Below are 27,637 nucleotides of genomic sequence, written 5' to 3' on the forward strand. Positions count from 1 at the left end.
TGGCTGTAAGACATCTTCTCTGCCGTTCTAGAGCATACGGCCCGTTGTCCCTGCGCTCGCGAGAGCCGCTAGCTTGATACGAGATCCTTTAATCCCCTTTCTACTCCACACCAAACAATAGATTGTAATTAACAAACTCATTTTTCAGCCGACGTGCCTCGCAGTTTAACAGCCAAAAGAGGTCCAAGCTCATCAGCCACGGCGGGACAGCTTGTTTACATGTATAGGGGTTATTTACGTTTTTCTCCCATTTCCTTTAAGGAGCCGGCACGCCATAGACGGGAAGCGTTAAAGGGGAGATGTGTTGGGGGGGGGGGGGCAACCAGGCACAGGCAGCTGATTTAAAGTGGTAGATTTGTCATGTGACCGTAGATCACGGGGGGGGGGGGGCCTCTCAGACCGTCTTCCCATCCGGTGACAGCGACCGCTTGCAAGAGCGGCTGTTGATCGAAGGACCTGCAGAGAAGGTAAATTCTCTGCTGCCCTGCAAAGCCCAGAGTCCCTCGCTTCTATTTACTGCTTTGTCCCCTCTGTGTGCAAACGTGTGCACCGGAAAACCTCTGATCTAGGTTTTCCTTTGAAAGGGACACACACAATAAATGAACACTTCCACGTCACTTAGAAACTGTCAAAGATACCTTCAAATGTAAAGATTGTTCAAATGAGATCTCAGGAGTCAAGACTTTAGGACTTCAGGTAGGCTGGAGCCAGTTAACAGTGTCGCCGTATCCAAACGTACAAAACTGTTGTTTCTGTGGTTTAAAATCTTTTCTTTAACGAGTTGCCGGCGTAACCAATGTTTTTTTTGGCTGAGTGGACCACTGAGAAGTGCAGCTTTGTCCACCTTTCGCTGCACTCTGCCTTTTAACCGGCTCTCCAACGTTTTTCCGGCCTACAAGACAGATTCAACAAGTTGGCTTTGGAAATAAAGGAGTGACACCAGGGGCGGTTCTAGACAGGGACCAACAGGGGCCCATGCCCCTGTAGAAATGGTCCTGGCCCCTGTTATGGCCCCTTTACTGAAGACATGATAATAAATACACTTCTCATAATTATTTCCAATGGTAAAGAAACCATAACTGACTGGTCCCTTTGACCAATATTATTTTTTACCTATGCAGTTTTACACTAAAAAGAATTTAAAACTTAAGATGTTTCACGTTTAGCTTTAGCCGTATTGAGCTGGGGGCAAAGTTTTCAAATGCTAGATCAGGGGTCCGAAACCTGCAGTTCCAGAGCCACCAGTGGTTTACTTAATATCATTACTCATTTAAATATTGCCCTTTTTATTGTTTTTTTTATTTTTTTGTTCTGTGCCCCTGTGAAAAAACACTGGCCCCACCTTGGCCCCCCTGGTAAATTTGGTCTAGATACGCCACTGAGTGACACGATCACTTGTATGTATTGTGATGCTGTTTAAAAGCTACATCTGGCAGCATACAAGCTGCACAACATCAAAGCAACCCGACTGCAGAGAAAACAATCAGCTTGTTTTGTTTGTGTTACTCTGTGAATAAATGTTAGTTGCAATAAATACGTTTTCCAGAATCTGCTACTAAATTTAGTCAGTGTTTATTCCAGACTTAGCCTCAGTCTCTTTATGAAAATCTGAATAAATGAGTGGTATAAAGCTGTAATCCAAAGTAGATAACTACATTTAGTTGCATCACCTGAATCTCTTGAATGGCTCATTCAGGTAGTTGAGCTGTTTGATTCAGGTGTGACGGATCAGGGATGCATTTCGAGGCAGTAGGACTGCAGCTTTCCAGGACCAGCGTTGGAAACTCCCGCTTTTAACGGAGCCGCATTAATAAAACAGGACAAACCCAAAGCAAAAAGCTGCCGTTATATCAAATATAAAGCACTGTTTTTGACACAGCTGGTCACTGTTGAACCGTTTTTAACGAGATTGAAATAACTGTCGGTCATTAAACATGTATATTTTTTTTTGTCTTATATTTATAAGAAAATCTACCTCATTTTTTTCACTTGAACAACCAGAATGGCTTTAACATTGACTGCGTAAGCCGAGTCTTTGCATTCGGCAAATGTTACATTGCAGTTTAATCTAATAAGCTTCTGGGTCATTTAGGTACGTGTTTGCTTCAATCTACGTGTCCTTTGAAATTGTTTTTTTTCTTTTTTTGTGGCACATTATCATCATGAGCATGAGCGGTCATTTGTGGCGCACAGATGAGGAAGATGCTTTTTCAAATTGCTGAAGGTAAGTAGAATGGGAAAGTGACGCGGGGAAATCATTCGGTGATCTTGAAGCAATGGGAAAGTAATGCATGGATTCTCTCGCTCCCTCCTTCTTCAATTTTCCTACAAATTGTCAAGAATCTAGACGCCCTACATCAGCAGGTGATTTACACTTAATTAAACTTAAGCCTTTTTGCTCCCCCCGCCAACCCTCCAAAGTAGCCATTAAAACCCAACCCGCGGTGTTTCGAAAGCGAATCCGCTGCTTCCGACACAACCTCGAAGGCAACGCTACAAAACACAACGCCGGCTGTAAGCGTCGCAGAAACGCGCCTCTTTTGCTGCAGATATACCATCATAAACGCGCCCTCTCTCACAGGCCTCCAGTACAGGCAGGCAGGGGGAAGGTCACATTGGAAGGGAAATTATTCTCTTCGCAGCATGTTAATGAAAGCTTTTTTTTTTATATATATATATATATTATTGAGCGGTGTCAGTTAGGCCCTTGTCCTCAGCTTTCTGCAGCACCGCTGGGACCGGACACTTCCTGCCTTTATTTGCTCTGCCGGCAGCAGGGTGGCAGATCCTTTCGGGAGACCTCTAGAAAACTGATCTTGTAACTTAATTGTGTCGCGTCATCTCTCTCTTTCTCTAGTGTCACTTTGAAAGCGTTGTTTCCTGGGTTTTTTTTTGTTTGTTTGTTTAGGGGCGAACCTATTTCCATAAAACCGTGTGAAGCTTTGAAAGCACTGCAAAAAGAGAACTAAAAATAAGTAAAATTTTCTCGAAATGAATGTATTTGCCCTTGATTTGAGCAGGTAAATTAGATTATTTGCCCAGGGTTCCTGCGGATCCTTAAAAAGTCTTAAAAGGCATTGAATTCTGTAATATAAAACTAAGGCCTTAATTGGCACTAAAATGTCTTAAATCAGTCTTTCTTAGGTCTTAAAATTGTTACCAGGTCATAAATAGGATTTTATTTTTGTAATCCTTACCAAACAGTAAAATAATTGATAAAATTATATTTTTTTTACATTTACCGAACGGCTCAATGTAACCATTATTGGTTCTGTCCCGATAGCGGAACCAATAAAAACTGTTGCGGCCGGACCATAGCTGCGAAAAAGAGTTGGCACTGGTCACGTTGTGGTTTTTAAAACTGATTTATAGTTTATTTTAGTGGGAAACAAAACAAAGTTTGTGAATTCAGTTCAGTAGTTGTTAAAAATATATCTGTTATTTGTGTGTTTTTTTAGCTTTCTTCCTATATGGAATGTTTTTCAAAATCTTTAACATGTCTACTGAGCCAGAAAGTAATGGTTAAAATAAACATTTGGGTAAAGTTGTCGCATCCAGGTTTATCTTGTTTATCGTGAAGTTGGTCTTAACTTTTTATTTCAAGTGGCATTACAAAGTCTTAAAAAGTCTTGAATTTAACTTGCCTTATGCTGTAGGAACCCTGTTGGCAATGGAATAAGATGTTTGCACTTAAAATAGGAAAAACTCATCTCTATCATCTTATTTCAAGTGCAGGAAATCTAATTATCTTATTTTAGGGGTAGAAATACTCATTCCATTGGCAAATAATCTCATTTACCTGCTTAAATCAAGGGCAAATACATTCATTCCTTATGTATTTACTTATTTTTAGTTCTATTTTTGCAGTGAGCGTTTTTCGTGCAATGCAGTGGAATTTCATTTGCAGAGTACTTTTTGTGACGGGCACCCCCCCAGCTGCTGGTGACTTAGGGACTCCCGAGTCACGCATGATGAAGAGCATCTCCTAACTCTGAGTGGAAAGAAGGCGAGGGCTTCTGTTGGGAAGTAGTTTCCTGTCTTTCGGAGTGATTTATACAGGACGGGGCCCCACTATTTCAAAGGACCTGGAAGTATTGATCCGGTCCTGAACGAGCTGACACCACATGTATCGTCTGAGGTTGTGTCATCTGCTAAGGCTGTTCCAAGAAGGGCTCGGCGTCTTGAAGGGAGAGAAGAAAAAAAGGTCAAATCTTCGATCAAACCTCACAGAACATGTTAGATTAGACTAATTTCTTCTGCTCTCATCACTTCTGCTCGTTTTCAGTGTTCAGGCGGCGCGTTTTTGGCGACTTATTTCCAATGCAGAATTAATTTTTTTTTTTGTCTCGTTCCTGAGCCCGAAGCCGTACCGCCTGGAAGATGTTATGCCAAACACGTCTTCTGCGTCAGCGCAGCCATATGTTTGTGCACGGCCATTAATCTCTTGGTGGGTGTTGATTGTTCCAGTTCTGCGCCGTCCTCCCCGAGTTGTTCTCCTCGCGTCCCGTCGTAATAAGGAAAGACTGACCATCACGCAGATGGCTGTCAGCCAGGCGAGGGCGGGCGGCAGAACGGCCCCGTCATCCCCCGACTTTCCACGAATGCAATTAAACGTGTGCGCGCTTTCAGCTCTCTTTCATGCATTGACAAACTCTGATGTACGCAGAACCCCCCCCCCCCCCCCAACCCATCCTGTCACTGTACAGGTGGGTTTGGGGGGGGATTGTAGCCAAAAACAAGATGGGCTGCATGTCCAACTCTCCTGAGGGACTTTTAAGATCTCTCTCACGGTGACCCAGTTCTACACTGCAAAAACAGAACTAAAATAAGTTAAAATCTTCTTGAAGTTAGTGTATTTGTCCTTTTATTTGAGCATGTAAATAAGATTATCTGCCAATGGAATAAGATTTTTGCACTTAAAAGAGGAACAACTCATCTCCATCAACTTATTTCAAGTGCATTATATCTAATTATCTTATTTCAGGGGTAAAATTAGTCTTTCTATTGGCAGATAATCTTATTTACCTGCTCAAATCAAGGACAAATGCACTAATTTTAATAAATTTTACTTATTTTTAGTTCTGTTTTTGCAGTGTATCACCTTTTTTTTTTTTTTTACTTACCACCTTTTCCTCCTCCATCCAGAATGACCATAGCAATTATTATCTTAATTTCTAAGAAAAAAATGCATGTCTATATACTTCTCATACCATATAACTACATTTTTCTCAATGTTAGCAGCGCAACTTGTATACTTAAATATCTGGAAACGTTTTGAGCTTGAACTTACAGAAAAATATATTCTCACTGAAATTGGTGCATTTTCTAGACTTTTTCCTTTTTTCTTTTCTAAAACCTCTGATAAAATGTTTACTGGTGAATAACGTTGTGGATTTTACATCCCGGTATATTCAGGTGATGTGCTTTATTATTAATTTACCACGTCACAGTTTGAGTTTAACCTTTAACTCATCACTATTTAAAAAAAAAAAGGATGTCTTTTACAAGAATTAGACTCTATGCTGCAAAAAAGGAACTGAAAGTAAGTAAAATTTTCTTGAAATTAGTATATTTTCCCTTGATTTGAGCAGCTAAATAAGGCTATTTACCAATGGCATGAGTATTTTTACCCATGAAATAAAATCATTAGATATCTTGCACTTGAAATAAGATGATGGAGATGAATTGTTCTTATTTTAAGTGCAAGAATTTTATTCCATTGGCAAATAGTCTTATTTACCTGCTCAAATTAAGGAAAAATACACTAATTTCAAGAAGGTTTTACTTACTTTTAGTTCCCTTTTGCAGTATAGTTAACCCTCTGCTTGAACACCTTTTTTTTTCTATTGTTTGTCCTTCCACCAAACTTTCTATTAATATGATTGAATCTAACACTTTGTAATCAGCGTGCTTCTTTAGTAACCGCCTTATGTGGCTTCCCCTCCTTGTCTGCTGAGAAACTGTCTAGTAAATAAGTTTCCCCATCTGTAGCCCATAACAAAGCCTTTCTATCTCAAAAATCCCTTTTTTTTCCAGGTTTATTTTATATCCTAATCTTCTAAAAATTTTGAGTTAGCATTAGCTCTAACCTAGAATAATCAGGGAGACACGCTCGATACGCATTCCTTCTGTTGTAGTGAGTTTCACTTTCCAAACCGAGTTACTGAAATATGTTCACTTTGCACTAATATATTCTGATGTATTGATGTGAAACTGTGTAACCTTTATAGTACGAATTAAAAGACCCAGAACAATGTTTCCCTCATTTCCCCAGTTATTGCTAAAATCCTATATGTCAGAGATAAAGAAGAAAAAAAAACAGATTATTCATGCTTAATTCTTTTTTTCTTTTTTTTTTCCTGCTTTTACAGCAAATGACTCAACTGCAATGCAGCAGGGCCACCATTGAGTTTTTGTGTTTATGCCCAATTCACCAAACATGGCAGAAAGCCTGTCAATCTGGACTTGTGTTGTAGGGGCCGCCTACACCAGCAGTCCACTTTTCATTCATTGAACACTTTTTTTTTGTTACATATAGTAGGAATCATCCAATCCAAAGGCTTTATTTGGAAAAATATTCCTGTTTATGCTGAATAAAAGCCTTATTTTCTGACATTATGCCGTGTTAGGGGGAAAAAAAAGCTTAAAAAAAAGTGATATTTTTAACCACTAGGAGTACGTTTTATGTAATAGCTGTAGGCAATACTCTGATGTGGCTTTTTGTTGAATAACTTGCTTGTTTAAGTCTCAGCTCCCACCCCAGTGGGTGAGCCACAAATTAAATTACCCCCGAAGTGCCCTGCGAGATGTAAAATCGACAGCATGCGAGCAAACGCGCTCTTTTGTAACAGTGGCGACACGCGGTGAATGCCAGATCAGGCGGGAGGGGCGCGGCTGCCATCAAATTTAAGGAGTGCATCTCTGCATTAAGTAGCCGACGATGGCTGCAAGCAATGCAGGTGCGTGTAAGCCTCTGTGCAACGAGGGAAAAAAAAGGGGGGCGAGGGAGAGCGAGGAAGACTGGGATCAGCGTGCCGCGCTGTTCATCACTGCAGCAGCACGCCAGCCACCAAAGCCTCTATCCGAACCCTTTCCATCCCTGCCCCCCCCCCCCTTCTTCCCCCATTCTTCTCTGGACGACGTCTTTTCCTAAGAAGTAGCAATCGCGTTAGCAAGAAAAACCCAAAAACAAACAGCCATCTTGATTCATACTGTCCTGTTGGCGTGTTTTCCATGTTTCCCCTGTCTTAATAGTGTAATGTTTTCCTTTCCCGTGGAAGCGCTGGCCTTTTCTCCGAGCTCGTTTCCTCTGCGTACTGTCGGAGGTCCTATATAAGTTACCCTAAACCGCTCCATCCGCTCGCCGCTCAGCCGTGTCGGAGAAAAGCCGTCCTCTTTTTGTCGCAGTTCAAAAATATATGCCCCTGGGTGATTATTCAGGGGTTAAACAAGGTCAGAGGTTTTTCCCCCCGTAAGCGCTGTCGCTTTAATTCTCGTCCTGGGTACACTGCGTACGTAACAGTGGCAGGGAAAGTTTGAGAGTATGCCGGATACATCTTTGCGTTATGCTCATTTTGTCGCTCGTTCCCTTTTTATCAGCTATCCTCGGTGTAACTCTCAACGCCTAAATGGTAAAAATAAGTCTGATATTCTCTATTAATGTCGGCGCCTCATGCTTGAATTCATGGCCCCGAGGCTAAAGCGGGAAGAGTAGGAAGAGATAAAGGATCAGGTGTAAAGAGATAACGAATAAAACACAACCGCCGTATAACTCTAAGCAGTTTTGACTTGATCACATGTGTGCATCTAACGGCAGATAAATTACAGCTGGAATCAAACTGGCCCTCCAATGGTTTCTTCTTTCTTATTTCCTCTCTTCTTCTTCTTTTTTTTTTTTTTTTTGGAAATACTGGTGTTTTGCCGTTTAAGCAGATCTGTCTGTCTTCAGTGATGCTGTACAGAGTGACGGTTCAGCCTCCTTCACTCCCCCCCCCCTCATATCCTTTAAATGACCTTCAGTGCCACACGGCCGCCTCCTTACAGCAGACCAGCTCTTCTCAGCTGCACTGTTTAAACTGGATATTTTCTCCTTCCCCGTCTTCTGTTTCTATTAGCCAAAGAGGCCTGGGTGAATACAAATAAATCTTGTGTAATTACCATTGTGCCTTTCAGTGATGGGCACTTGAGCGCACTGTTGAAGGAGGAGTGGAGTTATTCTTTGACTAAAGGAATGGGAGGGAGGCGCCTGCTCTGAATCTATTTTACATGTGGGCCGCTTGCTGTTAGTCCAGACCTGCCTGTACCACGTTTGAATCCCCCCCCCCACCCTTACTGCAGTTTTTTTTTTGTTTTTGGAACATTGCGAGACGAATGGAATAGAAATGTCCTTTATTGTCCCACTGTGGGGTAATTCGGGTGTACCAGCGGCAAAAAGAAACACAAATGGAAGCCTGCAGATACACGGAAGAGTTAAAAGAAAATAACAAGAATAGGGGAATGAAAAAGAATAAGAGGTTGATCCTGGCAGGTTCAATGCAAGCCTTTTCTTTTCTCCTCAGCGTCTTGATTTCTAGTATCACATTCTGGGCTTTAAAAGCCTTTTAGCAATTTTGATGATGGATCTTAGAATGTACAACTAATGTGAAATCAGAAGTTTGGGGTCCCACAGGGCTCTGTACCGAGACAAATGTTCATTTTATATTTTAACAGTAGTTGTAATGTATTAACGTAGAGTGTTAGATTTTTTTTTTTTATTGTTTTTATCGATGTAACCGGATTTGCATTTTTTTAAGATTTCTTTTTAGGAAAAATAGGCTTTGTTTTAGCCAATGCACTCCTGTGGCTTTCATGAAACTTTGCACTTTATCAGTCCTGAAAGGGGGAATCGTTTTTGTTAATAGCATGCCATGTTAAATATATTGTCAAAATACTTAAAATTAGTAAGTTTAACATCAGCGTGGTGAAGCATGTAGAAAAATATATTTGTAGCCGCTTACATCCAGTATGTACCATGTTTCCCACGACTGTTTTATAGTCTACATCTTAAACGTTTTCATGTAAAACGACTGTTTTATAGTCTACACCTTAAGCGTTTTAATGTAAAACGACTATTTTATAGCCTACGTCTTAAACGTTTTCATGTAAAACGACTGTTTTATAGTCTTCATCTTAAACGTTTTCATGTAAAACGACTGTTTTATAGTCTTCATCTTAGGCGTTTCATGTAAAAGGACGTTTTATAGTCTACATCTTAAAGCGTTTTCTTGTAAAACGACTGTTTTATAGCCTATATCTTAAGCATTTTCATGTAAAACGACTGTTTTATAGTCTACATCTTAAGCGTTTTCATGTAAAACGACTGTTTTATAGTCTACATCTTAAGCGTTTTCATGTAAAACGACTGTTTTATAGTCTACATCTTAAAGCGTTTTCATGTAAAACGACTGTTTTATAGTCTACATCTTAAAGCGTTTTCATGTAAAACGACTGTTTTATAGTCTACATCTTAAACGTTTCATGTAAAACGACTGTTTTATAGTCTACAGTCTTAAAGCGTTTTCATGTAAAACGACTGTTTTATAGTCTACATCTTAAACGTTTTCATGTAAAACGACTGTTTTATAGTCTACATCTTAAGCGTTTTCATGTAAAACGACTGTTTTATAGTCTACATCTTAAGCGTTTTCATGTAAAACGACTGTTTTATAGTCTACATCTTAAACGTTTTCATGTAAAACGACTGTTTTATAGTCTTCATCTTAAACGTTTTCATGTAAAACGACTGTTTTATAGTCTACATCTTAAGCGTTTTCATGTAAAACGACTGTTTTATAGTCTACATCTTAAGCGTTTTCATGTAAAACGACTGTTTTATAGTCTACATCTTAAACGTTTTCATGTAAAACGACTGTTTTATAGTCTTCATCTTAAACGTTTTCATGTAAAACGACTGTTTTATAGTCTTCATCTTAAACGTTTTCATGTAAAACGACTGTTTTATAGTCTTCATCGTAAACGTTTTCATGTAAAACGACTGTTTTATAGTCTACGTCTTAAACGTTTTCATGTAAAACGACTGTTTTATAGCCTACGTCTTAAACGTTTTCATGTAAAACGACTGTTTTATAGTCTTCATCTTAAACGTTTTCATGTAAAACGACTGTTTTATAGTCTACATCTTAAGCGTTTTCATGTAAAACGACTGTTTTATAGTCTTCATCTTAAACGTTTTCATGTAAAACGACTGTTTTATAGTCTACATCTTAAGCGTTTTCATGTAAAACGACTATTTTACAGTCTACATCTTAAACGTTTTCATGTAAAACGACTGTTTTAGAGTCTACATCTTAAACGTTTTCATGTAAAACGACTGTTTTATAGTCTTCATCTTAAACGTTTTCATGTAAAACGACTGTTTTATAGTCTACATCTTAAACGTTTTCATGTAAAACGACTGTTTTATAGTCTTCATCTTAAACGTTTTCATGTAAAACGACTGTTTTATAGTCTACATCTTAAACGTTTTCATGTAAAACGACTGTTTTATAGTCTACATCTTAAGCGATTACACACTTCATCTTGTGGGTCTTTCGGTCACTTTTGCAGACGTTTCAGAATAAAGCTTGTGGCAGCAAAATAAAAAAAAGAAAAAGAAAAAAGGGTGACCAATCTGTGAAAGATCATTATCGCTTATAAAGATTGCACTCTTGATGTATTTCACATATGAAAACGGATTAAAGTACCTTATAGCTCTCTAACTGCTCAATGGTCATTTCAAACAGCCCTTGCTTGCTAAAGCCACCTCTGCTGTGTGTTGTGTAGATAAAAAACGAGTGAAAGAAACTGAGTGTATTGGGAAGTATGTCCAAGAGGCAGTGCCTTACAAAAGTATTCATGCTTTTTGTATTTGAACCAACCCGAATCCTTTCACGTTTTCTGATGGGACATCAAACTTCATAGTATTTTGTCAGGATTTTTGTAGAATTCAGCAATGCAAAGCGATGCATAAATATGAAATGGAGGGAAATGGGGTGTGAATTCAGCCCCTTTACTCGTAAACCTGCAAATTAAATCCAGTTCAACCAATTACCTTCAAAAGTTACCTTTATCAGTAAATAGAGGCGAGTTGTGAGTAAATGTCAAATGACAAAATGTGATACACAGTTTTGTAGCACATGCATTTCAGATCTACAGCTCATCGTCTAAAACATCATTCGTTATCGTTGACTCTTTCAGCATGTTTTCCGAGCGCGTCGGAGCTCTGATTCCGGCTCAGCACTCACTCTTTCTCTTATTCGTTCGTTCTGCAGCGCCATGCGCGTGCTGCTGTCCAAACTGCCGAGGCCGTGGATCGTAGACGAGAAGAAGGACGACGGTTACACCGCCCTGCATCTGGCCGCGCTCAACAACCACGTGGAGGTGGCCGAGCTTTTGGTGCACCAGGTACCAAACCCAATCACTTTGGTGTCTCCGTCTGTTATGTTTTATTTTATTTTTTATCAGTCTTAAGTGTAATATTATCTATAAAAGAAGCAGAAAAGTCCAGACTTTGGGCCCTAGATTATGATTCTAATCAAATTTACATAGACAAACAAAAACAATCTTTTTTTTTTTTTTTTAGATTACTTTTGAGACGGGCAAATGCCAAACACATCTAACCCCTTTCTGTTTAGACATCCCTGTTCAGAGTTGGTATAAAACAGCATTGCAGCAATAATTTAGTCTGCATTAGCCAAGCTTTAACTTCAACCATTGAAAGCAACCCTCACTACACTCCCTGCAGCCAGCAAGCTGTAGACCAGTGGAATCGCCTTTAACTGCCTTTTTTTTTTATTGAATCCATAAGGTTCACACGGCCTCCAGGGGTACGCTTTAGTGCTGCTTGGCCCTCATATCCTCCTCCTCTTGCAATTATAGGTTCACACTCTTCTTTTTTTTTTTTTTCTTTCTTCTTCTTCCCTTTAGAGATTGCAGGTTTAGCTCCCAGAAGGCTAACGCATACAGGAGTTTACAGAAAAGTCACCTGATCAAGACAAAACTGGGTTAATGAGGACATGGTGCAAGGCGGAAATGTTGCTGCAACATCCCGATGCGTGAGCGTTGGCTGCGCGAGCTACCTTTCAGCAGGGCCAGCTCCCCCCCCCCCCTCCAAGTTCCTGCAATGGGCTTGTTCGCAGTGATGGCTCAGCTTTCTATTCAGAAACTGCACCACGCATCTAGGTGCAGTGCAGATTCCCAGCCAGCCGGGCAGCCAGTCAGTCTTATTACGTTGGGATTTTAAACACGGCGCCCGACCACGATGGTTATCTGTCCTCCACATCTCCACGCAGGATGTGTTTGCTGTTGGAAATGAAAATCCCATGCAGCGTTTTTTTTTTTTTTTTATTATTTGTAGAATGCTGTTTTTTTGTTTTGTTTTTCTTCTTCTTCTACTCTCCTGATTGATACTTTGCTGGTCAGAAGCACAAAAAGGTGCTGTCAGGGCACACAAAGACACAACAATTGTTTCTCCTACCTGCTAAAATATTTCCTTTTATGACATAAAATAATTATCTTTATTCATAGTCCTGATGGTTCTCTCGTTTTTTTTTTTTTTATTAACACCGGTGACATGTGTCCACATAACCAGATGTTTTCATCTCTGTTTTCCTCCACCTCGCAGGGCAGCGCCAGCTTAGACATTCAGAACGTGAACCAGCAGACGGCATTGCACCTCGCGGTGGAGCGCCAGCACACCCAGATCGTCCGGGTCGGTGTTTATATTTCATTTCTTATTCCCTTTCTCTCAGTTCCCCTAATCTTTTAATGCCTCACTTGTACTACTAAGTGAACACGCTCTCTCGAGTCGTCTGCTAGTTCCCTCTCCGACACACACACAAAAGGCAGCAGAAGTACATGATTGCGGCCCCCCCTGTTTCATTTACACGGTTGGATGTCCTGCCTCAAAGAGGAGGGGAATGCTCCTCCAAGGAGGTGTGTTCTGGTGTAGCAGTTGGATTAAGATTGCCACGTTGCCATCTTGTGGACTCAAAACAAAAGTACACTCCATAATTAGAGGGTAGTAAAAAAAAAAAGAATGAAGAATCTCCCTGTACATAGCAACACTATAAATCAGTTTCGTGGCATTTGCGCTGTAGCGTAAAATTGTTTGTTGCCGGTGGGGTTGTGGGCCTAATTGCCTGTACGCGCGGGTTCCTGTGTCTCCATAGCTGCTGGTGCGGGCGGAGGCCAAGCTGGACGTGCAGGACAAGGACGGGGACACGCCGCTACACGAGGCGCTGCGTCACCACACGCTGTCCCAGTTGCGGCAGCTCCAGGACATGCAGGATGTCAGCAAAGTGGAGCCCTGGGAACCCTCCAAGAACACAGTACGTTCAGTTCCACGTCTCGCTTTCCCGTTCAGTACTTTTGATGTATGTGTCATTAAAAAAAGTCGCTGGTTACGGGTTTTAGGAATAAAGTGCAACTGGGTTTTTATTTCTTTTATTCATTTAAATACCAATAATAGGAAGAGAACACGTTAGAGTGCATTGCATTTTCACATTTTATGTTTTATTTCACAATGATTTGTTGGAAAGTGATAATTGCATAGAAAAATTGGTTTTGCACACCACCACCCACTCTTTTACTCTTATGCACTGCGAAAGGGGAACTAGAATTAAGTAAAATTTTCTTCAAATGAGTGTATTTGTCCTTGATTTGAGCAGGTAAGTAAGATGATCTGCCAATGGAAGGAGATTTTTGCACTTAAAATAGGAACAATTCATCTCTATCTTCTTATTTCAAGTGCAATATATCTACCGTATGTTTCGGACTATAAAACGCACTTAAAATCTTACATTTTTCTCAAAAATTGAATGGTGCGCCTTATAATCCGGCGCGCCTTATGAATGATTAAAGTTGTGCTTACTGATCGATTTTATGTGGTGCAATGCGATTACAAATTTCTTAAAATGTGCTTTGATTAGCAACGAAGCCGCTCTGCTCAATGGATATTCGGAGCATTACGGTACACTGTGTCACTACCTGATGGGACCCCTGAGCTGTCTACAAGACTGCCTGACTGTAATGTCAAAACTAGAAGTGCATTAATGTAAGGCAGCCCACGCCCAGATTACATGCTAGCAATAATAAACCTTGTAAATTAATTCAGTATAAATGTTACGTTTATTTTGGCCTTATGTTAGAAACAGGGCAGTGTAGTCCAGCTACTCTGTCCTCCCGACAGAGACGGATAGAGAGCTGTGTAGGTGAAAGGTCTGAGTGATATTACCCACTTGGGAAGAATATTTAGTGCATTTTATAATCTGGTTTGCCTCATGGTCCGAAAAATACTGTAATTACCTTATTTTAGGAGTAAAAATACTCCTTCCATTGGCAGATCATCTTATATACCTGCTCAAATCAAGGACAAATACACTAATTTCAAGAAAATGTTACTTATAATTCCCTTTTTGCATATTCCCTTTTTGAAAGGTCACCTCATTAGTGAGTTGAGTCCATGTGTTTGTAATATGACCTCAGCGTTGAACACAAATGCTTGCCACACTTTTCAGCTTTTTTTTTTTTTTTTTGGCATATACATTTTATTTTTTTTTGGCAATACCTTTTGAAATATTTGTCGTTGCTTTCTGCACTTGTGCACGATTGTTTTTTTTTTTTTTTATGTAACGTCTTTCTACGTTGCTTTAAAGTTTGTGCTTGTGAAGGGATGAAATGTGCAAAGTTTGCCGGTTATGAATGCACTGAACGTAGGACTGTGGATCTGTGTACAGTAAGTGGAATGATAATTTTTTATATTTAAGAAAGAAAAAAAAGATATCCGTTAAAAAAAAAAGCTACATCTTAAGTTTAAACTTAGCGCGAACGCTCAAGGTTAGCTGTAGATTAGCTAAAATACTGATGCAATTAGATTAGAAGGTAAATTAGAAAAACGAACGTAGCATGTGTTTATCTTTAGCCTAGCTGCATCTATAAAGCCCGTACTCGTGCCTCTCGTATCCTGCTACCTGCCTTTTCCCATTAGGCGGCTCGCCGAAGCGGCACGTCATTGTTTTTGACATTTATCATCGGGGAAAGATTGTTTAGCGTTGCCCCGTCACGGGTTTTCCTCAGTTCGCAAACTTGGGAGTAAAATCAGTTTGCGGCTCGCCGTGAGGGATGATGACAGATCCCCGTTTAGTCAGAAAAGCCCACAGTCTCCATCACCCGCATCAATGGACAGCTGAGTCTGCACCAGCCCATCATTCAGGTTGTGAAGCCTCGGAACAGTCAGCTGGCTTGCTGCTTCGCCCCCGCCAGCCCCCAACCGATCCCTTGTAGGGGCCAAAAGGGGGCCTCGTCTAACGCAAGCCCTCTCCATGTTAACGGCACATCATTAATCGCTGCCGGGAAGACTTTAAAGCCTCGAGTCAGCGGCAGATTTTTTCCCTTACCTGTCACCTTCTGTCTCCCACCCACTCTCCCCTCGCCTCTCTGGTTCCCCCTCAGGGGAGCGCAGCAGACAGACAGCAGGCCTAATTTGAGAAATGTGTAGTTGGGTCACATTCCCGTACCCCTCTCCTCCCCTTCAAGATGAGAATTGAATTAGCTGGCCCGATGGCTCCATCAGCAGAGACGTAAAAAAAAAAAAAAAAAAAAAGAAGCTACTGGTCGGGGGGGAGAATCCGACATGGACGGTCTAAATTGGTTGAGAAAGGGCAGCTCTGCAGTTCAGTGGAGTGAGCGAAGTGATAAGTTATGCAGGGGAGGGAGACGAGGCGGGGCCGACATGCTTTTACTTCCTGACATCTTGTATCCTTCTGATTGGCTCAGTTGTAGTTAACTGATTTCTGCTGTAAGGCGGTAATTTGGGTTTAGCCCCAAAATGTCAAGAATCCATGCGATACACGGTGCTAGTCCCATGAAAATTTTTCCACATTATTTCATGTTACCGTCTGATAAGTGGAAAAGAAGCATGATACCTTCAGGGTGCTGCACTGTGCTCATTTTCCACCACGCTCAGCATTTTGCATGCATGCATGCAAAAAAAAAAACGTTTAAATTTCCATCTAAGGCTATGTTTAAAAATCAATTTTTCAATTCTGAATCGATTCTCATATTAATTCCTAAAGATCCATTTCAAAAAAAAAAAAAAAAAAAATCTTTTTCCACTGTGAACTTAAACGTGTGAGCCGGCGTCTCCGGCTCCCACTCCACTCTGGGAGGTGAATTTTTAATGTCATATTTTGAATAATGCACCAGGTTAGTGTCCAGATAGCAGCTGTAGAAATCTCTGGTGGCCTCTTGTTTTCTACCCTGGATGGCTTCGGGTATTCTGCCCCTCAGCATATGTTTGTGAAAGCAATCGTCTCGAGATTCAGGGAGACGGTCTGGTCCTTCCAGCCGCCATTAACTACCAACACTGTCTTCATTTGCTGTTGAATGATGATGTGATACTGGTATCATGCTGTATAACTACTCAGTCATGTAATTGGGGCAACGGCTAAAAAAAAATCGATTCTGAATCTTGTGCATCAGAATCTAATCTAGGGCTGAACGATTTTGGCAAATAATCTAATTGCGATTTAATGCGATTTTTTTTTTTTTTCCAGTTTAATTTATCATGTCTTTTTAAACATATACAAACAACAAATCATTTTGTTTCCTCGCTGTGCAGATTAGTTGCTAAAAGACCCGCAGCATCTAAACTCAGAGCAGAAATGATTGCGTTCTGCCTACAATATATTTCAACCAAAATTGCAATTTTGACTTTTCTCCGCATTAACCACAAGCAACAAAAATGGCCTCTAACTAAAGATGTTTGAAAACAAGGACTATTTTAAATATGAACTTTTAAAGTTTCTATTGATCAGAATATTATTCAAGAGAACAGCTTTTAGTTGATTTGGAAATCAATCCTTGTTGAACATAAAGTGCAACCAACAAGCAAGTCTATGTATTAAACTGATTGACCTGTACTTAATGCTATGTATGATTATATAAACTCTAAAACAAGTAATAAAATTAGATTATCTCACTGCTGCAACTGTCTTCCCTTCCATGTGGAGGCAAACCCACTTTAAACATTTTACCAACCAGTGTTGTATAAAGTACTGAAATCTCAGAGTCAAGTTAAAGTATAAGTACCTCTCTAAAATATGACTTTGGTAAAAGTCCAAGTCACTGACTGAAATGTTACTTGAGTAAAAGTCTTAAAGTATCTGAAATGTCTTGTACTTAAGTATGAAAATTACTGTAAAAATAGATGTACTCAAGTAATGTAATAAAAAGTATAAGCAAGAAGTAAAACAAAGCAAATGCAGTTTGAATGACATTTTTTAGATTTTGGTAAACTTGGTAAAAGTCAAATTCACTTAAAATAACAAACAACCAAGTGCAGGAGAAATTTAGATCAAGTTTAAATAGAAAATACAACCTTTTTGTAAGCTTTCAGTTTTCCTTCTTCAAGTAAGTGCTATGCACTTTAAAACTGTACACAACCAAGTGCAGGCAAAATTTAGACAGCAGATTTATACGGGATTCATACTGAGATTAGTTTTGCGCGCAGGTGAACGCTAGTTGCTAATTCGGTTAATTGTGCAGGAAGTCGCTGGATTTTATTTACCTGCAGCAGAGTAAAGGAGGCTGAACACGTGTGAGATATATTTTAGACATGAAAGCATGAGTTTTTCAGGTCTCATGCAGCAAGTGGCCGGGTTCAGGTTAGTAACGGGATGCTGCTGGAAGCTGTTTGTGTCTCGGACTTCATCTTTTTTCTTTCTGTCCTACTCCCCGCAGTTAATCATGGGCCTGGGCACCCAGGGGGCAGAGAAGAAGAGCGCGGCGTCCATCGCCTGCTTCCTGGCAGCAAATGGAGCGGACCTGACCATTCGCAACAAAAAGGGCCAGTCCCCTCTGGACCTCTGTCCGGACCCCAGCCTGTGTAAGGCCTTGGCCAAATGTCACAAGGAGAAGAGCAGGTAAGCATCCCACGGGTCGGCTGACATTTTGGCGGCTTTCTTGCTGAGAACTCAACGAGAGAAGATCGATATCGCTCCGGTCCGCGCGGTAAATGTGACGTTATATACCCACGAGAGCGTGGGCTCAACCTGACGTAAAGACAAAGGACGAAAAACTCAAACGCATCGACCGAGTTTGGCACGCCTATAGAGTATGTAAGGAAAAATGAGGGGATGGATTAGATCAGGGGTGTCAAACATACGGCCTGCCGAACAATTTAGTCCGGCCCTGTGGCTATATGCATTATCATTATAAAAAAACAAAAAACATTTTTTTTTTTCCAGTGTCCTGTCTGGCAATGTGGCAATAAGATGCCACAAAGAGCTTATCAGATTTGACTTTCACAAGTGGACAAGATAAAAGGAAGAGAATGATAAAACAATTATTGAAAAAAACATGTACTTCGTTTAATTGAAAATATGCCGTTCCTATATTGTCCACGAGGGGCGCTGTGTTTTAATTAGGAGATTAAGCTTCAGGTGTGGAAAAATTCAAATCATTTCTTAATTTTTATCTGTTTGATGTATTTTGTCATGCAGGACAGTGTTTTTAAGTTCCAAAAAATCTTGAGATCAGATTAAGCTGTATGCGGCCCCTCAACCAAAATGAGTTTGACACCCCTGGATTAGATGCTTTTTTCTTCTTCTTTTTTTTTTTTGCTTGTGTGAACAATTGTTATTTACACTCGTCGTAAAATGACAACCTATTGCTAATTAAGTATTTCCCATCCAGTGTGGTTGCTAATTGCTTCCAAATCAATTAAAAACTGTCTTTAAAACGTTTCTATCCAGCTGCCGTTGAACTTATAAACCACACCTGCGATCATGCCTACCCAAGATGGCACACTGCACTATATGCTGCGCTTTATGTGTAATATTTTAAGCTGTTTTTGTATTTTATTCTGATTGCGTGCTTAACGTCGACGATAAAGGCGTCTGAGCTGAATTGAGCGCTCTGTTCCCGACGTTTCCAGCGGCCAGGTGGACACCCGCAGCCCGTCTCTGAACAGCAACATCGAGTCCCTGGAGGAGTGCATGGTCTGCTCGGACATGAAGAGAGACACGCTGTTCGGGCCCTGCGGACACATCGCGACCTGCTCGCTCTGCTCGCCGCGGGTCAAGAAGTGTCTCATCTGTAAGGAGCAGGTCCAGTCCAGGACAAAGGTAATCTTTAAACAATGTCTCAGAGTTTCTGGAGACGCTGCCGCCGGGGACAGAGGGATGAAACGTCTGCAGGGACGTGATATGTCGACGTCAGTGTGGGTTTTTAAAAGAAATGCTCCACAGAAATGGCTGCGCTTCAGTTGGATGATTAAACTGGATTCAGCCACTAGTAACAGGAATGCTTTATGAATTGTTCTGTATTTATTTAAAGCTTTTGATGCTCTAAAGCACAATATTTAGCTCAAGGAACCTTTATAGTGGAGGTTTTGCAGGGAAAAAGCCCAAATTGCTTTTAAATTATCTTGATAATAAACAGAATTTATTTGTTGCTTTATTTAATAGGTATAAATCTAGACGTACTGTTTTATGATGCAGGGTCCCGCAGTTTTCTATACATGTATACATAATTAATGGCTAAAGCTAATGTATATCTTTAGAAATGTCTCCACATTGTTCCGTCTAAACATGTTATCTTAACATATATCTGTATGTTTATCATATTTACTACAGCAACAACAAACAAACAAAAAACATTGTCCTGTTCTATTTTTTGCACAGTTAATAATTTAATAACAAAGGCCTCATTTGCAAGTTTCTTTAACGTCTTCACTGAACGTCAAAAATCTGAACGGGAAGAATCCCGCTTTAATTGTTTTATTTGTACTGTAGCTTGTCTGCGGTGCTTTATAACTCGTGGTTAGAGTTGGAGTTGTCCACATATTTTAAATAGTAATGGAGTTTTATCCTTTTCTGTGAAAGATAAGTAAAATTGTTGCATTTATACGAAGCCTCTATGTATCTCAGTTTTAGTGTTTTTAAGATCTGTAGTTAATATAAATAAATATGTAACTTTGTGTTTATTTTTATTTCTAGGATTTTTTTAAATTCCTTATTGTTCATCTTTATCTGTGGACTACTTCAGTTTAGTAGATGCGTTGTATGCTAAACAAGTAATTAACTGCACCAACCAATGTTTCATACTCAGTGAAGTAAATATTTAATTTTAATTAGAGAGGGGGAGATCCAGTAACGGCCCGGTTTTATTGACATTGACATGAAGTCCAGTTCATGTCTCTTACAGAAACACACAGAAAATGTGGCACTTGACTGAAACCTACGTATTATAAAGCACCTTTTTGCTTTCTATTTTATTTCATATTATGTGTTTGAACATTTCTGTATACTTAACTACTTTATACTCCTTCTGTCTGACGCCGTTTTACTGCACAAAGTAAAATGTCCCCGTCTACAACCAGCCATTTCTCTACAAAGACGGACGACTACGGCTTAAATAAACCTGTGCGCCCTGTGTCCCCCCTTACAGATTGAGGAGTGCGTAGTCTGCTCTGACAAAAAGGCAGCCGTGCTGTTCCAGCCCTGCGGTCACATGTGCGCTTGTGAGAGTAAGTCAACACACACACACACACACACACACATACGCCGCCGTCGCCTTAAAGCCTTTGCTCCAACCGCCTCTTGTTCTCCGCAGACTGTGCCAGCCTCATGAAGAAGTGCGTACAGTGCCGGGCTGTGGTGGAACGCCGCACCCCCTTTGTCCTCTGCTGCGGAGGGAAAGGTATGGAGGATGATGCCGCTGATCATGATGATGATGATGATGATGATGATGATGATGACCTTAGTGAGTGACTCTTCCAAGTGTTCCCTTTTAATCCATCCATTCTTAGATTTCCTTCCTTTTCCTGTTTCTTCATTATTTTTATCAGTCGTTTTAGTTCCTTTTGGATGTTTTGTTTCTGCTTGCTCTGCACATTTAGTTGCCATTATTTTCATGTTTTCTTTTTTTTTTTTTTGTGCCCCTCATCCTAGTAGAGACGTTGGAAACTAAACTGAGATCGATTAGACTTATTTTCCAGACTAACAGCACTTTAAAAAAAATAAAAATCTGCATGTTTTCATCACTGCAATCATTCTAAATGCTTATTTTTTATGTTTTAGCCCAAGTGACCTAAATGAATAAAAATAAAAATCATCAGAACGGTCCTCTAAAATACACCAAATTGACGCGTCACAGTTCCGTTCAAAACTATTCGTGTGTTCATCGTCGTCGGCATGAGTGTTATATTGTTTGAGCTTTCAGTCTTTTGAATGTTTCTGGGTCAAATGGTGATATAACATACAACTTCAAGGACTTTTTAAAGACAAACTCATTTTATGAACTATCTCTAATCCACAAAGAGTCTAAATTATACATACAGGCTCAAATATGTGTGGTTATGAACAAACTTTAGGCATAATTGTGTGTGGATATAACCACTGTTAGCATTATTAGTATTTTTAAGCATGGTCCTTAAAAGTTTTGATGGCGTTTATGTTGGGCCCGTTTGCAGAAGCTTATTGTTAGTTTGTTTCATCTGTCTAAAAACCAGTTGTGTAGATTTAGGGCCATTGTCCAGTTAAAATACCAAACTAGCTCCAAGTTTCTCTTTAATTTAGTACTTAATCACAATTAAACAGACCCTTGTCATGAGATTGGAAAGCTTTCTTAGGCTTAAAATATTTACTTTGACTCCTCTATATGTATTTTTTGTTATTGTGGCCAAGTGTTTCAATTTCTGCGTCCTTTCTACATAAAACCTTTTAAGAAAATATTTAGCTGCAAATTTCAGTCAAGCTTAACACTGTTGATTTTAGAGCAGGGGGTCCATCATGATTTTAAACCTCTTTGAGCCTTTGTGGTTCCTAAATATTCTTTTAAGCGTCCTATAATTTGACTACGAAAGTTTAGGCCAGAGATCACGGCCCTGTCGATTGAACCAACGCTCAAACATGGCGGTGGTAGCATCATGCTTAGGGTTCTCAGCACACCTGATATAATGCCTAAAATCAATGGAAAAATGAAGTTCTGCCTCTAACTTCTTCAACTTTAGCACATGGATAGTTTAAGCTTAGATTAAACGGGCACAAACTAAATGAATTCAATTCAATTCAATTTTATTTATATAGCGCCAAATCATGAAACATGTCATCTCAAGGCACTTTACAAAGTCAAGTTCAATCATATAAAATCCAGTTGATCCAAATCCAGTTGATAACTTGCGTTGCATAAAAAGCAGTCTCCCTGCCACAAAACCAACAAACTACCAGTTTTCCAACGAGCGGGACGCGGGGTAACACCGTGCACAGGCTGCCAGTTCATCACATAGAGACACACAGGAAAAAACGATTAATGAAATAAAACATCAATTCAGATTTATGCACCCAGTTAGGTTTTTTTTTTTTATATTCTATTCTGAAAAGAAAATAATTCAAATGCCCCATTAAGAGTCCAGAATCAATATAACATTCATGCCATGATGAATTTCACGTTCTGAAGTTGTATTTTAAAAATAAAACTCCCAACGTCAAGAGAAGCTGGTCCCTGTTTCTATGACTTTAAAATAGTTACCAATGATATTTATGTTTGACGCAAGAGTCCTTTTGGTTCATTTCTAAGTGAAACCATCTGTTGAGATTAGAGTTAAAAACCTCTTTGTCACATTGAATCATCTTTGTTTAAGCTTAAGTTGATTTCTATGAGCCGCTTACGACTTTCTTTAAGTTTCAGGATTTTAATTTGCCGTAGTAGTTGCTCGTGTCGTGTTTTTCATGTTTTCTGTTGAGCTAAAAGGGAAACCGACTATTTCCACGTTCACTGCATGCGTCTCGTTCTCTCTGTAGCGGGTCTCTCAGCTGCGGAGAAGCGGCTGCAGAGCCAGGCGCGCATACACGCACGCAAGGGGCAGCATCTATCGCTTTGCATCTCAAACCATCGTGTCCCACGATTACTGCCCGTCGCCATCCGCACATTTATGTCCACAAATTCACACGCACCCCTGGACTGATCAGTCGACCTCCCTCGTAACTCGCTTAGGTTGCTTATTTACTTCTACGTCACTGATAAGCATTGGCTGATTGCAAAACGAAAAAAAAAGAAAATATGTAAACCTGCTGCTTTCAACTATGATTTCCATCTCTCTCTGTAGTATCGCTTCCAACTTTCTGGCTTGCTCTTCAAATTCTGTCCCCTTTTGGAGGCTGTAGTTGACAGTAGAGCGTTGCATTGATCACTGGCCACACGGTCGAGCTGGTGAGGGCAGCTCCTGCGATAACAATGTGACTGGTTATTCCCAGCAGGGAGCTCTAACACTATGGCAGGGGGATCCCAGGATCTTCTCCAGCCCAACAATCTGGCACTAAGTTGGTGTAAGTATGCCTCCCTGAGCCCCCACCCCTCCCCTCCTCCTTTATCAGAGCCTTGCTTTTTAAAGAGTCTCCCACATCCCCCACCCCAACCCCAGCAGTGCTGCCCTGGCCCATCTCCCCCTCTCTTAACTCCATTCCCTCCTGTTTTTTTTGTTTGTTTGTTTATTATTAGTTTTTTTTGTTAGTGCCGCATACTCATGCACACCTTTTAACAGACGTTATGACGTGCATCACTCTGGAGTTAACCGTTTCTGGCAGACTCTGGGATGTCAGCCGTCGTTAAAGTCTCCAAAAATGCAGGATATTTGATTCTTAAATCCGCTTGCATGATGATTTGCGTTGTACCTGCTGATAATTTAGGTAATTGCTTCGGTGAAACGGTCAAAGTATGCCAGAACACTGAGCCAGAAGTGATTTTGTCCAAAATGCATGCGTTTCCTGCTTGTTTACAGAACTCCAGCTTTCATGTATAGCTCACTGCCAAGATTGTGTCAGAACGGGAAAGCTGCTGCGCCCATGTTTCTTTTTTTTCTTCTTTTTTTTAAGTGGCAGTAAATTTCGCAGTTGCAGGGTAAAATCCGAGGGAGCCGCCGGCCTCGACCGCTTTGATTAATCTTTTAAAGGTGTTTTAATTCCCCGCTCAACGCGTGTCGGTGTCCGCTTTGTGTCCAAACAGCCAGCGGGAACATCCCAGCCCTGCAGAGAGACAAAGATAACACTAACGTCAACGCTGATGTGCAGAAGCTACAGCAACAGCTTCAAGACATCAAGGAGCAGGTGAGGACGAAAACACGACGGAGATGATTAACAGCACAAGAAAAAAAAAAGCTGTAGCACAAATGACGCAACATTTGCTTTGGTCATACAGGGTCTTCTTAAATATTCAAGCCGTTTGATCTTTTTCCTGTAAAGAAAACATTTTCTGCCCTGCAGACCAGATCCGTGTCTACGCTGTAAAAAATATCTGTTCTCTTGATTGTGAGGATATTAAAGTATATAAAGACTTCTATTAAGGGTTTGGCTATACAGGAAATTGATACTTTAACTTGTTTTTTTTTCTGAATGGAACTTTTTTATTACTTGTTATCATTAATATAATAAGAATATCACCTCACTGGTTTTGGTGAAATCTTTCTGATCTGCAGTAGAGAAAAAAACCTGCCTATCAGTATTAGTGTTAAGTTTGAGCACCATGGAGAGGGGTAGGAATACTTTAGCGATTCATTTCATGTCTCCGGTTCATTTCACGGCCTAATCAAAGTAAACTCGATACATGAACCCAAGCATCTGCTTCACGTCTCCCCTCAGACCATGTGTCCGGTGTGTCTGGACCGACTGAAGAACATGATCTTCATGTGCGGCCACGGCACCTGCCAGCTGTGCGGCGACCGGATGAGCGAGTGCCCCATCTGCCGCAAGGCCATCGAGCGCCGGATCCTCCTTTACTAGAGCGCCTCCTTTTTATCCACGCCCGCTAATCGCCACATCCACACCAGCTGAGCAGCCGAGGCGGCCAGCCACGTCTTAACACTAAAGTACAAACGCTCGGTTAGGTGACCGTGTTTCAGAATGGAGCTTGTGTTACAAAGAAACTGGTCACTTTTTGCTGTTTTTTTTTTTTTTTGTCTCTGTATGTTTTCAGTGCAGCCCGACTGATGCTTATCCTGCAGGAATCATACTTTTCTTAAGTTTTCTTCCACAGTCCTCTCCTCTCCCTGCAGTTATCTGTGTGTTTTTATTTCTTTCTTTCTTGATTTTTCTTTTTCAAGAGACTGAAGTTCAGATTCAGATCAATCTTCCTCTGGACAAACTTAGAGTAAACTCACGACAAGAGGAGGTCTGTCTCTCTTTTTTCCTTGTTGATGTAAAGTTCTCATTGCATGGGTCACAGTCAGTGACAGCTGCCGTCAGGTTCCCCCCCCACCCCCAAGTGTGTTAAAAAAAAAATCTTTATGCAAACGTGTTGGGGTCAGAAGGTCCAGATGTGGACTTCATTTTTCATGACAGTATGAAACGTTTTGAGGTTTTCAGTTCGACGCGATGCTTTATATTACCCTGACTGTCCTCCCAGCAGGAGACCAAACGGTTGGCAGTTTTTGCACTTAGAAAGAAAGAGGCCGACTTCAGCTGAGTGATGCAACGTGGACACTTTTAAGCCTGGCTGTCCGCAGGTAGCACGCTCCAGCATGTTTACCAGGCTGGGACGACGACAGTGTTGGCGGTTTACCGGACTCGAAACGCACCATCCTATTCAGCTTTCTGTCCTGTGAGCAGCCTGTGTCGTAACCTTTTTTTTTGCACACAAGTGTGACGCAAAAACGTTTCTGCAGAACAAGCAACCCCTGACGCAACCCCCTCCACGTCAAAACTGTTGAAATCGAAAAGCGAGCACCGCTGGTTTGCCGCTCCCGCCGAGTCCGTGCCACCTCGCTTCCAGAGGTCTTTTTATCACGACACGAGCGCGCACCTCGACAAATTAGAATATCGTTGACAAGTACATTCGTTTTCAGCAATTCAGTTGGGGGGGAAAAAAAAGGTCCGACCTGCATGTCCTTTTTATTTATTGCACATTTTTAAAGAGTCAATTTTGATGATTATGGCTAAAAGCAAATCAAAACCCAAAATTCAGTTAGATTACATATTTTTAAATCAGAAAAGTCGCCCTACAGGAAAGTACATCAATGTGCTCAACTCGGTCAGAGCTCCTTTTGCATAAATTATTGCATCAGTGGTAGTTAGGATGGGGGTGTTAATCTCTTGTCTGCTCCATAGTTTGGCTAAGAGGTTGCTGCCTTTTCACTTGTAGTTGTTTACCCTTCCTCTAGGGGGCGTCAACAACTATCTGCTGACAAAGTGCCAAGTCATCCGTCTTCCCCATGACTGTGTAGTGTTGTGTAACCCATGATAACGAAAAGTGATAAAACTGTTCCCCGTGCACCATCTAGCAGTGTTTTTTTCCTTCCACTCAACTTTCCATTAATATGGCAGCAGTTTGTAAATACCTAGCTTATTCAGCCAATGCATTTTTGGTGCATCACTCTGCTTTTGGAGGACGTCAATAACAAGTCTGCTGCACGACTGTCCAGTAAGCAGCCTTCAATGGCCATAACAGCAGCATCGATTGGTAATTGCTATCAGTTTTAATAGGCAGTGTTCAATTCTCCTGAGACACCCTGTGGGTTTTCATTAGCTGCAAGTCATAATCATCAAAAGTAGTAGAAGTTAACACTTTAAGTGCATTGAAAGGATATAAGTTTCCCTTTTTTTGTAATTGAATTAGTGAAATAAATAACGTTTTTCATCGATATTCTAATTTACTGAGATGCGGCTGTATGTATGTGTGTATGGGGATTAGGTGCTCCTGGTCTCACATTCATTTTTTTTTTTTTTTTAAGAAAAAGATTTATTTAAGTGTTTTCCATTTTCTCAGAATTATCCTTTATCAAGCATAGAGAGAACAATCTATAATAATAATTAAAAAAAAGCGTGGAATAATTTATTTTGTATCTTTGCCCTAAGGTTAGGATTTTTAGGTGTCACTGCCTTCCGACTATGTAGCCTCAAAGTCTCAGACATTCTGCTTTGATATTCATGTTGAAATATGTGATGTACTTTGGTTGACAATAGCTCTGTAGCAGTTATCAGTACAAGTGTTCTTTTTTTTTTTTGTTTCTTTTCTTTTTTGCTGAAGTAGGTCTGCGTAAGTTCATCTGCGTCACGGGAAAATGAAACACGTTCGTGCTGTTCAAGGTGTGAAGCGACTTCTCCCGCCAGTGTTTTAGTTTTTGTCGTCTCTTTAAGAGCTCGGCGTCCATCCCGGCGGACTCTCCGCCAACTGGCTTCTCCTAATAAGCGGGACATTCGCGACCACAAACAGAGTGTTGTTTTTTTTTTTTATGTTTCGTTAGGACTTAAAGCAAATTCTGACTACAGTTTTCGATTGTTTTTTTCTTTCTTCGATGAAGCGTTAAGCTAGAAGCACTAATATGCTTTGTTGTAGTATTGTCATACAATGGTTGTTATAAAAACATTTGAAATATTATTTTCAATCTGTCCTGTCATGTATCAGTAGCGTTATCTCTGGCATGAATGTTTGACATATGCAGTACGACTTGTACCACTCTGAGGGGGGGGAGGAAAAAAAACCACCCATTCGGTTTGTATTGCGATCAAGTGCTTTTAAAACGACCATACTGCAGAAATAAAGTCCTCCTGTGGCCGCGGCAGCGCTCGCCGGCTCGTGTCTTGTTGTTGCAAGTTGAGCTCAGATG

The 27,637-nt window shown here is 40.6% G+C and overlaps 1 protein-coding gene across 5 annotated transcripts in view; it reads left to right on the plus strand.

Moving 5' to 3' along the window:
* mib1 (mindbomb E3 ubiquitin protein ligase 1) overlaps window positions 1-27,408 on the plus strand; it is a 99,305-nt gene extending 71,897 nt beyond the window's left edge. The window contains exons 13-22 of one of the 5 annotated variants that reach the window (XM_012855446.3): window positions 11,310-11,442; window positions 12,662-12,748; window positions 13,209-13,367; window positions 17,779-17,960; window positions 18,974-19,163; window positions 20,488-20,566; window positions 20,653-20,802; window positions 23,295-23,366; window positions 24,043-24,143; window positions 24,675-27,408. In XM_012855446.3, coding sequence (XP_012710900.1) covers window positions 11,310-11,442; window positions 12,662-12,748; window positions 13,209-13,367; window positions 17,779-17,960; window positions 18,974-19,163; window positions 20,488-20,566; window positions 20,653-20,802; window positions 23,295-23,366; window positions 24,043-24,143; window positions 24,675-24,815 — 1,294 coding nt within the window. In that variant the 3' untranslated portion in view covers window positions 24,816-27,408. The remainder of the gene's footprint in view (window positions 1-11,309; window positions 11,443-12,661; window positions 12,749-13,208; window positions 13,368-17,778; window positions 17,961-18,973; window positions 19,164-20,487; window positions 20,567-20,652; window positions 20,803-23,294; window positions 23,367-24,042; window positions 24,144-24,674) is intronic. The other 4 variants (XM_012855454.3, XM_012855462.3, XM_012855470.3 and 1 more) reach the window with 4 other exon arrangements.
* The last annotated feature ends 229 nt before the right edge of the window (window positions 27,409-27,637 follow it).

This window comes from Fundulus heteroclitus, chromosome 6, assembly GCF_011125445.2.
Source record: "Fundulus heteroclitus isolate FHET01 chromosome 6, MU-UCD_Fhet_4.1, whole genome shotgun sequence".
In the NCBI taxonomy this organism is placed as follows: Eukaryota; Metazoa; Chordata; class Actinopteri; order Cyprinodontiformes; family Fundulidae; genus Fundulus; species Fundulus heteroclitus.